This window comes from Natrix helvetica (assembly GCF_964273705.1).
Source record: "Natrix helvetica genome assembly, chromosome: 3".
Lineage (NCBI taxonomy): Eukaryota > Metazoa > Chordata > Lepidosauria > Squamata > Natricidae > Natrix > Natrix helvetica.
Genome location: NC_138549.1, coordinates 116334428 through 116348770, shown reverse-complemented (window position 1 = coordinate 116348770; position 14343 = coordinate 116334428). Strand labels below are relative to the sequence as shown.

Here is a 14343-nt window from a genome sequence, read left to right as displayed (position 1 = left end):
ACGCATTTGGCATTTCCATATGTATAGAGTTGCCTGGACTAATTATGCTAATCATCTCCTCTGTTGGCCCTGTGAAAAATGCCCACATTAAGCACTCCACTGCCTGCTAATGTGACTTAATGTGGGGTTGAAACATACATTCATCCCCCTCTGAATGGTCAAATTTTTCCACATTGCTGCCTTCATTCAGGCAAGAAATGAATTTTTTGAACTCAGACCACTTTTCCAAGCGGGGTGGGGTGGGGGATGAACCAGAGAATAACACTCCTCTCTCCTTTTTGCTCTCTCCATTTTCTGTCCTATAGTTAGCCCCTTGCCAATAAAATAGCATTTAAAAAAAAGCTAAACATTTTTTCATACCTATGCCTTAGAATTTTGATTCCACATTTCCAAGCAGATGAGCAAGGTGGAGAGAGAGCCCATTTTTATTTTAACTTGTCCTTCCTACTTCTTTTCTCTTGTTCAGCTGCTTCCCCCCAAAAGGCTTCTTCCTCCCCCAATCCTTCAATTCTTTGGAAAACTGAAACAGCCTGAGTGGCAACTCTAGCAAGTTTCAGCTAGTCTGAGAAAAGAAAGATCCTTTCAAAGCAGGCCATCACAGTTAGAAGATGCTTCTTAGAGCAAATGTCAAAGCAAAGGCAGAAAACAACAGATTTGGAAGATAGTGGACAATTTCCTTGTTTGTCATTATATTTCTGTTTTTAGAGTGCATCTGAAAATACTTTCATTCTCTAGAATTAACTATCAATTCAAGTAACTGTCAGAGCTGTTATTAGTAATGGGCAAAAAATAATTACTTTGCATGAGAACTTTAAATTGGCTTTTCCTGAAATCTTTAAACACTCCGTTTAATTGCCAGCATTATTCTTTTTCTAAGATTAATACCACTAATATAACTTTGTACTGCAGGTATAAAATAATATCTTATTGGCAAGCAAGGAAAATGTTTTCTTCCTTAGTATTTTTTAAATTATTCTTTATTTTTTATTTACAAAGTTCAATATAATTTGATATTGTTTGTGACCCAGAGTCACATATGTGAGATGGGTGATCATATAACTTTATTAAATAAATAAACTATTTCATTCTCCATGCATGTACTTTAATTGGATTTGTGAATCTCAAATTAAATTTCTCAAATGATCTTTCTGTAAAAGCTGATATTGAATGCTGGAAGTAACTTATTTTCTTGAATCATCACAAAAGGAAATTCATGTAATCATTGTTGTGAGCGAGCTGTCATTTCAGTAGAATGGCTGGCCTATCTATGAGTATACATTGGTTGTCTAATTTAAGGATACTTCTTTCACATAAGAAAGAAAATAATTAACAATCTGGCTTTCCTTTTGTAAACAAGGCATTTTCTATAGAATTTCAAGAATATATGATAATTCTTTGTAGTCTGTTGCCACGAATTACCTAATTTCTTTGGTATTTGCAGGATCCTGATGCTTCACAGCATTTTGAGATATGCTTTTTTATGCATATATTTCAGTTTGCTGTTTAATAATAAACTTCATGTTGGCTATTCAAAATCTATATATACTTCATGCGGTCAATCATGTTATCTCAATTTCGGTTTCCAATTTCTTTGCATCTATGAAACACAAATGCCTAATACTATGAGAAGTATACTTTAGCCTATGTCATCCATCTCACCCATGGCTCCTACCCTTTTCAGATTTTTCCTTCTTCCCTCTTATCAGCACCAAAGTCATTCAGAGCCTCCAGCTAGCCAGTAGGCCACCCACCTCTGCTGCCCACCCAAGAATATTACTTACACATATACATTGAAGCCCCTTGGCCTCTGCATTCAGCTGCCTTGGGGGCTTGTTTATTTGCTCTTATGAGTGAGGTATGCAGACCCCACAGTCACAGTTTATTTATCTGTTCACAAGACTGGCTATAGTAGAAAAGCCTAATTGAACATAAGATGGGCCATCTAACATTCTTCAAATTGCCCACTTTGATGGGGTTCATCTCCAATCACAAACATCCTGTGGTCTGATCTAATTCAAAGATAGCTTCATTCATCCCATATGCAGAGGCGTCAGGCTAAATTTGCTTCCATCAAACATCAGTTCTCTCTGAATGAATATGTATCTTCTGTTTCAGTCTCAGCACTCTATATACACAATTCTTTCAAATGGTTCCAGCATTCTTCACTGAACATCACATAAAGAGATGTTAGATCACAGGACTGAAATGAATTAACAGAATGGAGTTAACATGTCAGGCTTATATATTCCAGGAATATCCAAATCTCAGAATCGTTCTTCCTCTTATTCTGCCCCAAGTCACATACTATATTCAAATACACCAGTTAACTTGCTCCTGTATTACTAGCCCCTTTCTATGTCTCCAAGTGAGAACTGAATCTAGGATTTCTTCTCTCCCAGTCTACAGGATAACATATGCTATCACCTCATCTACAATTTACTTGGTCAATTAAATCATTTGATTTTGACTACTAAAAGAAAATCAATCTTCATTGAATGATCCTATTTAAGAGGTAGATCCACAGCAAAACAAAAACAAAACCCCCACCACCACTGATGTAACTCCTGGAGTAGGAAACGCAACTATCATTTAATCTGTCCAGACATATGCAAGATATGGAAACAAGATATTCAAGGTCAGAAGAATCTTGTCCACCATTTTAGAACAACAAACATCTGTTTGTTCAATAGCACTTTCCAGATCTCTGGGTAACTAGCATTTCTTCATCTTTTTTTTTCTCTTCTTGTCCACTTAATATGAATGGGCAAAAAGCCTTCCATATTTTTTTCCTATTTTTTGCACACTGGGGAATGCAGGATAAAAGCGTTTAGTCTGCCAGAATAATCATCCAGTAGCAGCTACCTTTAAAAAAACCCTGCGGCCAGCTACACTAAAACATTCTAGTTAAAAATTAAACCTGCCTTCTTTGAGGTCACCCTGGCCTATAAATCAGCCATGACCTTTTGCCTCCATAATGCTTGCAAGCCCCAAGCTTTAGATTTAATCCCTACTGAGCAGTCTACCATGGATATAACTACGCCAACAGGCAAGTGCCATCAAAGAGATTAACCTATAAGGGCTTCTAACCAATCTCTTTGACATCACTATCAGTTTTTCTCTAGTATGAAACTGGTGTTTAGGATGATCACTATCTGTACTACTCATAGGCATGTTTAGTATTTTGTACACTGAACATTAAGAGGTTCCTTTCTTGCTCCGAAATTCCAAAAGACAGATGCTAATTTAAAAACTATTATTTATAAACCAAGATAAATTCCTTTTTGGCTTAATCCAAACATTGTTAGTGAACTGTCTGGAATTCTATAGGTCTTAACTAGAAAATAAAATATTTTAGCTGTTAGAATGCTACTACAGTAATTAGCATGGGGAATTGGCTAAAAAAACCCAACTTTTTAAGCTTAGTTCTCACCAAATGATGGTAAATGTGTTTCTGGACTATACCCTTCATGCCACAGATCAGGATTCACATAATCTTCCATACACACAAACAAATCCTACAAACAGAAAATGAACATTTCAAGGAAAAGAATGATTTAGAGCATTCTTTCGGATATGCAAGCTTTTTTTAATCTAGAAGAGTGTTTGGAAAACAGAGGAGCACTTCTGCAAGCTCCCACATGTAGTTTAAACTAATACAAGCCAGACAAAGATTATCACCTGGATTTTTTCATTTATGTTAAATAAGCCTTGGTTTACTTATGAGTGAAGATACTACTATGGTATTCCCGTCTGTTGATTCTTAGTGGAGCCTTATAAAGCTGCCTAGACCATGTGACAAGAAAAAAAATAACCTAAAATCCAGGCCGGGGGGGGGGGGGGGGGGGAGGGGAATGCCATGAGCTTTCAGGAAAGTGTGCAGGTTCAAGTATTTAGGATTACTCACTGTAATAAATACCTGTAATATATGACAGAGTACAATATATAAACTTGAGAAATCCTCTGGAAACTCATTCATCAGTTCGTATTAAATAAAAGCATATTATTTATGATTTCAATTCCATGCCAGTTTTTCTTTCTAATCTGGATGTTATTATCAGGCTATATTAATCACCCACCCACCGATCATACATAGAAAGATGCAAGAGATTGGGAAAAAAATAAAGATTCAAATTTAAAATGCTAGTTTGTGGGATAGATATACACTCATGTTTCTTATTCCAGAATATTTGCAAGTGCCAATACTATTGTTTTATCACATTTCTAATGATAAGATGCCAGTCCTAAATGTTGCTCATGGAATATATTTACAGTATCTTAATTGTCAGTAGTTCTTTGGAAAATATTCTGAGGGTTTTTTATGCATAGAAAACATCCAAAAATGACATTTCAGTAAAAATTGAGTTGAGGAAGAAAGTTCAACCTCCTAAGCTATGAGGAAAAAGCTTGACCTTTCACTGCTAAAATCACATTTCAGTGCATAAAATTAGTCAAAATCATTTGTGCTCAAAACTTGAGGAGAAAAATGTCCACCTAAAAGAAGTATGAACTTAATGTATCCTTGGCTCCATGGAAAAAAATCCACCCAGGATATCATTAATGCCTTCTGTCTCTGAGTCATTTAAGATATATCAGCACTAGAAAAAGTTATTTTATTAAAAACAAATAATGGTTTGAGCTTTTTCCAGAATAAACCACAAAAGATTTAACAACCTCAAAATCTTTTAAACCATTCAAGAATATCAAGAATATCAATTTAATTTGGTAGTTGCTTTGTCTCAAACATTCTTATAGACCAAAAGGCATGGCTTGCAGAAATGTTTTAAATAGATGTTTTCCCGCTACCATTCCCAATCAATTGTTATCCCTTCACATCATTCAGTTCTGAAATAAAGAAATAATGCCCTCAAGATGAGGGCCTTAGTGCTTTTAGGTTAGGAAAATCATATCTACACTATACAAACCAAAAGCACCAAATCCAGGTGTAGATGGCAGGTCTTATCTACACTTGTGTCTACACCAAATCTTTTCCAATCTGTTATTCTTCTTGCGTGTTAGGAATCATGGTTAAGAATGACAGGAGTTGCACTCTGAATAGGAACACGCTAAGGAAGGATAATTTATAACAACATTGCATAATGAATAATTAGGTGGAAGGAATCTAAAGAGGAACAGTATGCAAGAACAGGAGGCAGCCATGATTATTTTGATGACTAGAAGAACATCAGATGTGATGTTGATCGCTACAAGAGCTATATTCCAAGTTCTTTATTTAGTCTCTGCCATCATTCTCATAGACACTATAGACCACAGGTGTCAAACTTGCTGCGTCATGTTGCTGTCCCATGACGTTTTTCCCATTTGTGGAGCTGGGGTGGGCGTGGCCTGCGCGTGTCACATCCAGCCCGTAGGCTGCCAGTTTGACACCCCTGCTATGGACTGAACATTTTGTGCTTTCAGAACCAATGTTTTGGGCAGAAGTTACGTTTGAAGGATGATTCCCATATCCATTGTAATATACAGGTAAACCTCAACCTATAACAATTCACTCAGTGACCATTCAAAGTTACAATGGCACTGAAAAAGGTGACTTATGACCATTTTTCACACTTATGACCACTGTAGCATCCCCACAGTCACATGATCAAAATTCAGACATTTGGTAACTGACTCATACTTATGATAGTTGTAGGGTTACATTTATAATCTTAAAACAAGCAAAGGCAATGGGGAAGGAAGATTCACTTAACAACTGTCTTACTAATTGAACAACTGCAGTGATTCACTTCATAACTATGGCAAGAAAGGTCGTAAAATGGGGCACACCTCATTTAGCAATGGTCTCACTTAGCAACAGAAATGTTTAGTGCAATTGTATCGTAAGTCGAGGACTACCTGTATGTACTGATGAAATAAATTCTGAGAAGTTGCCATTGATATAAACCGGCAAAAAGAATTATACTACAGTAGGATAAAAAAAAGCCTCTCCCTAGATCAGGGCTAACAATCTGTGCTGTGAGATCCACAGGCTACTTTCAATATGTGGATGAGCCCAGAGTACAATCTGGAGGTTTAAGGAAGAGAGGGAAAAATCCAAAGTACAGAAAAGAAAACACGATCACCACCACACACCAACTAGTTCTGATGTCTGGCATGAATTATTTCTTCTTCCCTTAAGAATTACCTCTATATGAGGAAAGAAGAGGCGGATAAGGCAAGAAAACGAGAAAAGAGAGTTGCATTAAAAAAAAAAGCGAGAGAGGAACACACCCACTTTCAACTCTATCTATTTTTGGTTTCAGCCTTGCCAATCTCTGAAATGCAGAAAACGTTTTCCTCTCACTATCCAAGATATGCCTATTTAGGGCTTTTCTCAAACCAAACCAAAGATGACAAAGGATGAAGCATATGTCAAATTCAGTCATGAACCCAAGTACATTTGCCTGCTTTGTATTCTGTGTACAGCACTATAAGTAAACAGTTTGGAGGCAGTGAACTGGTAACATTGGAAAATTTAGAAATCAGTATGTTGATAACCAACTTATGTCCAAGAGACCCACAATAACTACAGAAAAGAATGCAGAATTCAAATATGCACTTTCACATGAGTACTTATTTCCAAGGGGAAAACAACTGTGTTTTAACTACCAAAAGGATTTATAACCATATTTATAGAATAAAAGATGGAGGAACAGCAGGAAAGGAGATATATAGGTGAAATCTTCTCTTACTTCCATCCGTATGCCAACTTTTTGTATCCACATTTCCCAGCACATAGCTATCCACAACAATATACCTCAAAACAGTGGCTGGCAAATGCTAGTCAACTGATAAACATTGCATTTCACTGAAGTACAAGCACAATCATTTGCTGTAATACACAACCTATGGTGTTGAGAAGTACATTCAAAATGGCATCAGTGAGAATTTATTTTAAGACTGTGCATAGGTTGTTATTCTTAGCAGCCCTCAAAGCTGAGCCCAGGATCCTGCAAGCAGCAACTCCACATTGGGACAGGCACCAAAGAAGAATCCTATCATAAAAACTGAGCAAACTGTCAGTGGCCAAACAGTAAGGACAAACCTAGTTCTGTATGTTCTCAGGGGAGGTTCTTGATTTGGACTAAGATGTGTTGATTACAAAAAAACGGGTATTTCCCATCTTTAAATGTTTAAACAGCTGCAGATTTTTGATGGATCTCCTTTTTGCCATGAGACTCTATCACACAGAGGCAAGAAATAGGGGAGGGGAAAAGGCTAAGGTTGAGATATTTTCTTTTCTTTCCAATCCCCTTTCAGAGTGTGAAACAGGTGGGTAAACTTTACTGGCATTCATGTGAGTGTGGTTTTATTTAAAAGGGAGTGGGAGGGTGGAAGAGTAAAGTTGCCTTTATTGTTGAACAAAATCCAAGAGTAGTTTAGGACCACACAGGGAGTTTGGGTTGTGCAGGGGGAGGAGGTGTGGAACGCCAAAGATCGCTGACAGTCATCACACAGAAACATCTGCTCTTGGAAAGCTCCCAGGCTGCTTGCAAAAAAAAAAAAAAAAGTATAAATAAATAAATAAGTCCCAGGGTGTGAAAATTCAGCACAACCTAGAGTTGGAAGGGAGAAGATTGCAAGAGAGTGGATGGAAGGGAAAAAACAGGATGAAATAGCAGCAATTTAAAAAGAATTAGCATGCTGGAGTTCCTAAAAACATCCTTTTTAAAATCAAATTAAGATGTATTCCTGGATGATGCCATTGTTTTGGGCTGACTGCATTTAACCTGAATTCATTTTCAGTTGCCAGAGAGTGAGATCCAAACCAAAGTGCAACTGACAGCTTGGTTGCAGGCTGCAATTATTCACTCCTTCAGTATCACCCTCAAAAAGATAATTCAGTGTTTGAATATCAATAATGTAATGAACCCATCAGGAATTGGTGGCAAGAAAAACCATAACTGAGGGGAGACTATTGGTCTAAATATACTTGAATTTTAATTCAATTCAATTCAACGTTTATTGTCAGTGCACAACATGTGCACAATGAGTCTCCCTTAGTGCATACCCCCCAACACAAATACATATCACAGTGAAAGAAAGAAAATCCCTAACCCAATAAATCATACTAACAACACACAATCCTCTATACATATATATGGAAGAATGCATTTTCACTGACAGAAATCTGGATTGCACACACTTACAATGAGACAATGTACACTGGAACACACATGCAGAACAGCAATGAAAGGTTTATACACAAACATACATTCTTATGAACAAATCTGGCACAGGAGTCAAACTGTCTCTCTTTTTTTAAAAAAAGTTAATAAATCTATGGATTGTGGGTAAGATATGCTTCCTAAAACTTGTGACTTTAAGTCATAAGGCTTTTTAAAAAACAGATTAATTTAAATGTTACTGAACAAACCAGAGATTAAAGAGAAATTTCCTGGCCTAGGCACAAGGTCAATCTAGAGAATAACCACAATTTCATTCTTATGAGAAAATGGCCTGAAGGCTAACAAAAACTCTTTTGCTTAAACCATATAGGTGTGCCTCTGCATAATACTTCATATGCCAGACTAGCAACTTGGAAGTTTCTCAAAGAGAAAGTAAAATGCAATAAATAAATAAGTAAACAAGTAAGTAAACATCAAAATCTGTGGTTTCCCAAAACTTCAGAAACTGTTCCCAATATGTTGCATCTCGTTACTAAAACCTTCAAAACAGATACCTGCTGGATACCTTTTATCCACACAATCTCTGGAACAGTCTTAAGTGACAAAACAAACAATACTGAAGTAAAACCCATATTTATTTGTTTAATTTGAAGTTGCCTACATAACCGCCATAAAACACAGAAAACCTGTATTCCATACTTTTACAACATCTCCTATCAATGTTTATCTATTGTAATGCAAAGAAATGTCCTAACATTATTTTGTTCTATAAAAAAGTAAAAAATATTGACGCAATGTTTTTACTAGTTTACATACATACTACACCAGAACACAATTCCTTTTCATTTTTGTGCTCCAATATATATGAGCTGTCTGGTACCAAAACTAAATTTTCTTCCAATGTGTTAAGACAACTTTTATCTCACTCCTAACAAACTCCATGCTACATGTAGTCCTCCTAGCAATCACATCAACCAGGAAGAAACTTACCTTCTACCCAGAGCTGTTCAATGTCAGTCTCGATGGAGGCTACTCGCAGCCCTACTGCCAGTGCCCCAAAGACCAGCAGCCCCACAAAAAGCACTTTGCCACAATGACGCTGGATCCAGCAGCCCAGTGTAAACAACAGAGCCTGGAACTGGGCCCGCAGCCACAGTGGGGCTTTCTGGCCAACAGCCTTACCCTGGGGAGAGAAATTGAAAGTTAGCCAAAATGATTTCCTTACATGGAACATCCTGTTTGAGGATTAGCTAGCACTGGGGTTCAGGAAGATTTACTATCTTTAAGTAAAGCATTCCTGTGAAATCCTACTCACAGATTTGGGGCCATAGGTGTTCCCTATAGTCATCTGTTAGGGCCTCAATTGAATCTATTTGCTAGTAACTTATTCATCTCCTTGCTGATTCTTCCCTTCTAGTTTGAAGATATGAGTTTGAGTTTGTTCAGCCTTCCTTTGCCTTGTGCAGTTCCAGATGCGTTGGACTGTACTCCATAACCTTCACACACTGTATTTAAGGTTGTGTTGGTTGAAAATGATGGCTTTATAGTCTAACACACCTGAAGGATGCAAAATTTTAGAAAGGCTGCTGTACTAGTGACTGATGCTTCTAGATATGGGTAGATCTACACTTATACTTTGAGTAGCTACTATGCAAAAAGAGAGAGAGAGAGAGAGAGAGAAGTCACTGTAAAGTTTACAGTTAAGACTTGGTGGGGTTGTCCCACCCAGATAATGGCTTAGAGAAGGAATCTCACCTTCTCTTTCTCCTGAACACAGCTCTTAACTGAAGCTCCTTGTTTGGTGTCTGTAGCCTCATTGCAGCTAGAAGGTCAAGGATCTGGTCAACTTAACTCCCAGATACTTTCCAGGGAAAGAGGGGAGAAAAAGAGGTGTAAGCTTTTTCTCCCCATTTATCAGCTGCATCTTTTTGTCTTGCCTCAATCCCTCATCCTCTTCCACCCTTCTCTCGTTAGCTCCCTTGGTTCTCCCCGGTGTTTCCTTCAGAAGCTCTGACCATGGTAGACTTCTCTTTCCACATGACTAGGGAAAATCCATCCTCCTTCTCCTCCTCACACTCAAGCGGCTGGGTCCTCCTGTTCCAATCCCCTTCCCATCCTCTCAAGCATATTTTCGGGAGTAGGCCTTTCCTGGCTCCCCATATAGGAACAGTCCCCCCTAGGACGACTCTGCCTCGTCTCCCCTCTTCCCATAAACAAGCTTCTGAGACCCCAGAGCAGACTGTCTCTGGAGCACGCATGCGAGAGCCGGCCCCCTCCTTTCATCTCCCACCCCAAAACAAGCCGGGGGACTCCTGGAGGATCCACCACCACGCAGCCCCCACGCCCGCGTCCAAGAGGGCTGCTTTCGCCTTTGCAAAACTGCTCCTGAAGAGAAGGAACCCCCAAAGTTTTACCCACTCGTCTCCTCCCCATCCGTGGGAAAAGCGCCGCGTCCCGCTTCCTTACCTTGGAGATCTGCTTGAGGGCAAAGGCTGCGTGGCAATAGCTGGGTCTCCGAAGGAGATCGGAGTTGGCAGCGGCCGCGTAAGACGACGGGAGCTCTCCAAAGAAGCCCCAGCTCCCGGGGACCGGCTGACCCGAAGCCATGGTGCGGGGTCGAACGAGGACGAGAAGCGAGGGAGCTCCGGCGGCTTCCCAAGAGCGGTAATCCACGAGAGAAAAGTGCGGGGTCCGAGGCTTCAGAATGACTTCTGCGGGGATCCCATGCGAACATTATGGGGGCGAATCCGGGGCCATCCGGGCGCACCCCAGGCGCCTTAGGCGCCGCACAGCGTGGCCCTTCGACGCGCGGCGGGAGACGGGGGAGCAAAGCACTCACACAGCCTCCGGGAGCGAGAGGAGAGGCGCTCGGGTGCCCGGCGGTGCTGTGCGCCTCGGAACCCGTCCCACCAACATTTGGAACAAACAGCCTCCTTCGAGATCCTGAAAAGAGGAAAGGGGGGAGGAAGGTTTGGTTTGATGGGAAAGTGCTCCAGTTCCCATTGGCCGAGGAAGAGGCAAATTACTCCGCAAACATCTCCTATTATTAGCTGCTAAGCAACAGCTCACCAAAGTGGAGAGAGAAGAGACCACCCAGGCAGCGCCTCCCCCGCCTCCCTCCTCCCCGCCTCAAATCAATGAGGGCAGAGGGAGGGAGGGAGGAGGGAGGAGGGAGCCTTGCCTTCCACACAGGAATTCTGCTCCACAGATTTTCAAATACTGCCCGTTGTCCCTTCCCAGCTCCCCCCACCCCACCCCAATCCAAACGATCTCCTTTATTTGTAATTGCAAGCGGACGTTCGGATACATCGAGACAGCTGCAAACTTGCGGGGGGGGAGGGGGAGGCGAGGAACTCTGGAGCAGGAAAGGGAAAAAAATCAAGGAATAAAACTTTTAGTTTTAGGAAAGGGGAGCTTGATTGATGGATTTCAGGAAAAGTAATAGGTGGATCCAAATTGGAATTAATGCCAACAGGACATACAAGAGAAAGAATAGAGTGGTGACTGGAGGGAATGATTTAAATGACAAAATACAGCGCAAAATGTCCTATGCTTACATCAGGAGTTATGCAGTATCATAAGCAAAAGGAAAGATTTAATCATGTATAGAGTACTGTTATTTCCCTACAGAGAAAACTGTTTTCTGTAAATCCTATGGGCCCAGAGAAGGAGCGAGTCAACAGGGATGGATATGAAATTTCCAAAGGAAGTTGAGTCCCTCATCTGTCCCTTAGAACCTTAAAGTCATTCTGCATGTATGAGATTGTTATCCCTAATTTTTTAAAGGGAAAATACAGACACTCATTAACCCAATGCATTCAACAACTATCTTATTACTTTTGTCTCTTTCCCGCAAATGTTGACCTTTCCAAAATCAAACGGGATGCCAATGACCAAGTTTCTGGCGTATTGAGTAAGGAAAATGACTCTGTTCTGGAAATGTGAAGAAATATCCCATCTTCACAGGCCAAGGATTGCTGACCACTCATTTTGACCAATCCTCCAATGGAAGTGAAGTCTACAAAATAGAAATAAAATCTGATGATGGTCGGAGGAGAGAAAAGCCAGGCTTCAAATTGTCTAGGCCGAGGGTCATCAATCTTAAATATTCAAAGAGCCATTTGGACCTGTTTCCCACAGAAAAGAAAAGAAAACCCTTTCCATGCCTGACTATTTCCTGAGCGGCCACAAAACTAGTATACATAGTTGAATTAAACTTTCTGTTTTCTTCTGAAACTTTTCTTTTCTTGGATTTATCCATGGTTGGCCTACCGGGGTTGAAAAGCTCAATAAATCACATGCCGGCGGGTGTTGCACATTGGCAATTATGATACGTATTTTGAGTGACAGGGAGCCGCAGCAGAGGGATAAAAGAGCCACATGCGGCTCTACAGCCGTGGTTTGCTGACCCCTGGTCTAGACTGATGCCTCTAGATAAGCAGGAGCCCTGCTTATAGTTGTAGATATATTGCTCTTCAAGCAAAACCACATAACCGGCAGACAATACAATACAATACAATAGTAGAGTTGGAAGGGACCTTGGAGGTCTTCTAGTCCAACCCCCTGCCTAGGCAGGAAACCCTATACCGTTCCAGACAAATGGCTATCCAACATCTTCTTAAAGACTTCCAGTGTTGGGGCATTCACAACTTCTGGAGGCAAACTGTTCCACTGATTAATTGTTCTAACTGTCAGGAAGTTTCTCCTCAGTTCTAAGTTGCTTCTCTCCTTGATTAGTTTCCACCCATTGCTTCTTGTTCTGTCCTCAGGTGCCTTGGAGAATAGCTTGACTCCCTCTTCTTTGTGGCAACCCCTGAGATATTGGAACACTGCTATCATGTCTCCCCTAGTCCTTCTTTCTCTTAAGCTAGACATACCTAGATCCTGCAACCGTTCTTCATAACATAAAACCACATTCAGAAGTAGCCCCAGGGGATCCCCGAATTCTGCCTCCCATTCTATTCCAATTCCATGTAGGAAAACTGACTGAACTGGCATGTGACTTCTTCTTTTAAGATGGGGAATGGGGCAGCATTCTTCAGCACATCTGAAGAGAGAAGACTTGCTTGGAGGCCTTGGCATACCAGCTCTCCCTCCTCCTCCTCCTCCTCCTCTTTCAGTCATGGGGCTATTTGCTTGACTGGCTCTAGCAGGAGGGAAGCCTTCCTGCTTCCTTCTCATCACTGATAAAACACAACCAGGTCATTTATCAACAAAAAAGAAACAGGGAGGAGCCTTATGTCATCTTTTACTTCCCCATTCCGACAATTTTCCTATAGAATCAAAACAGTTTGACAAAATGCAAGCTGCCTAATGCAGTGACCCTGTCACCCTCCCACAAGCTAACTTATCTAAAAGAAACAAAGAGTAACTGAAACTTACAGAAAAATAATGTCCCAATATTAAGACAGGATATGAATGAATCAGATGTGGAATAAAAGACCAAAAGAAGGCTTCCTGCTAATTCGGAAGCAAGTGAGTAAAACAAAAAATCCAGGTGGGGGAAACTTCTATATGAACAGTCTTAAGCTACTGATAAAAAGACATTACCTATTTTTTGCTGGAAAAGGGGTGCAAGTAGAAGATGGTTTAGTCTGGACTGCCTCCCTCCCCCAGACAGGACAATTACAGAATAAAATTCTCTCCTGGGATGTGGTATAGGGTTAAAATAAGGGATACCTGGGTTCAAGTTCACTCACATACTTGAGACTTATTGATGATTTTGGATAAACTGGTCTCTGTATTGTCTTGTATTTTTTGTTATGGATTGCACCAGTACTAAATGAATTTCGTTGTATACATGATGTACAATGACAATAAAGGCTATTATTATATACTTTATTCATTAAACATGAAACTCAGTCAACTGAACATTCAAAAATGCATCACAAATACCAATTGTTGTTGTTGCTGTTATTATTATCATCATCATCTCTGTGGAACCTATATCACAGGGTAAATGTAGGGGTGTCAAACTGGCGGCCTGTGGGCCGGATGCGTCAGGCACAGGCCAGGCCCAGCCCTGCTCCACAAATGGGGAAAACATCAGGAAACATAGCAATGTGACACCACGTTTGAGACCCGTGTTGCAAAGGAAAAACTAAAGGAGACAGCACTGTGTGCACCGCCTTAAGCTCCTAAAGGAAAAGCAGGATGTACATTTAACACACAACAAACCATATGAATAAGCCGCATGATTACTTACTAATGCTCTTTA

At 40.3% G+C, this 14343-nt stretch overlaps 1 protein-coding gene across 1 annotated transcript in view; it reads right to left on the bottom strand.

Moving 5' to 3' along the window:
- The window catches only part of PTCH2 (patched 2), a 62099-nt gene extending 51038 nt beyond the window's left edge, over positions 1–11061 (bottom strand). The window contains exons 1-2 of the mRNA XM_081949623.1: positions 10593–11061; positions 9117–9309 (exon numbers count right to left, since the gene is read on the bottom strand). Of these exons, the coding sequence (XP_081805749.1) occupies positions 9117–9309; positions 10593–10733 (334 nt within the window). The 5' untranslated portion in view covers positions 10734–11061. The remainder of the gene's footprint in view (positions 1–9116; positions 9310–10592) is intronic.
- Positions 11062–14343: the final 3282 nt, after the last annotated feature.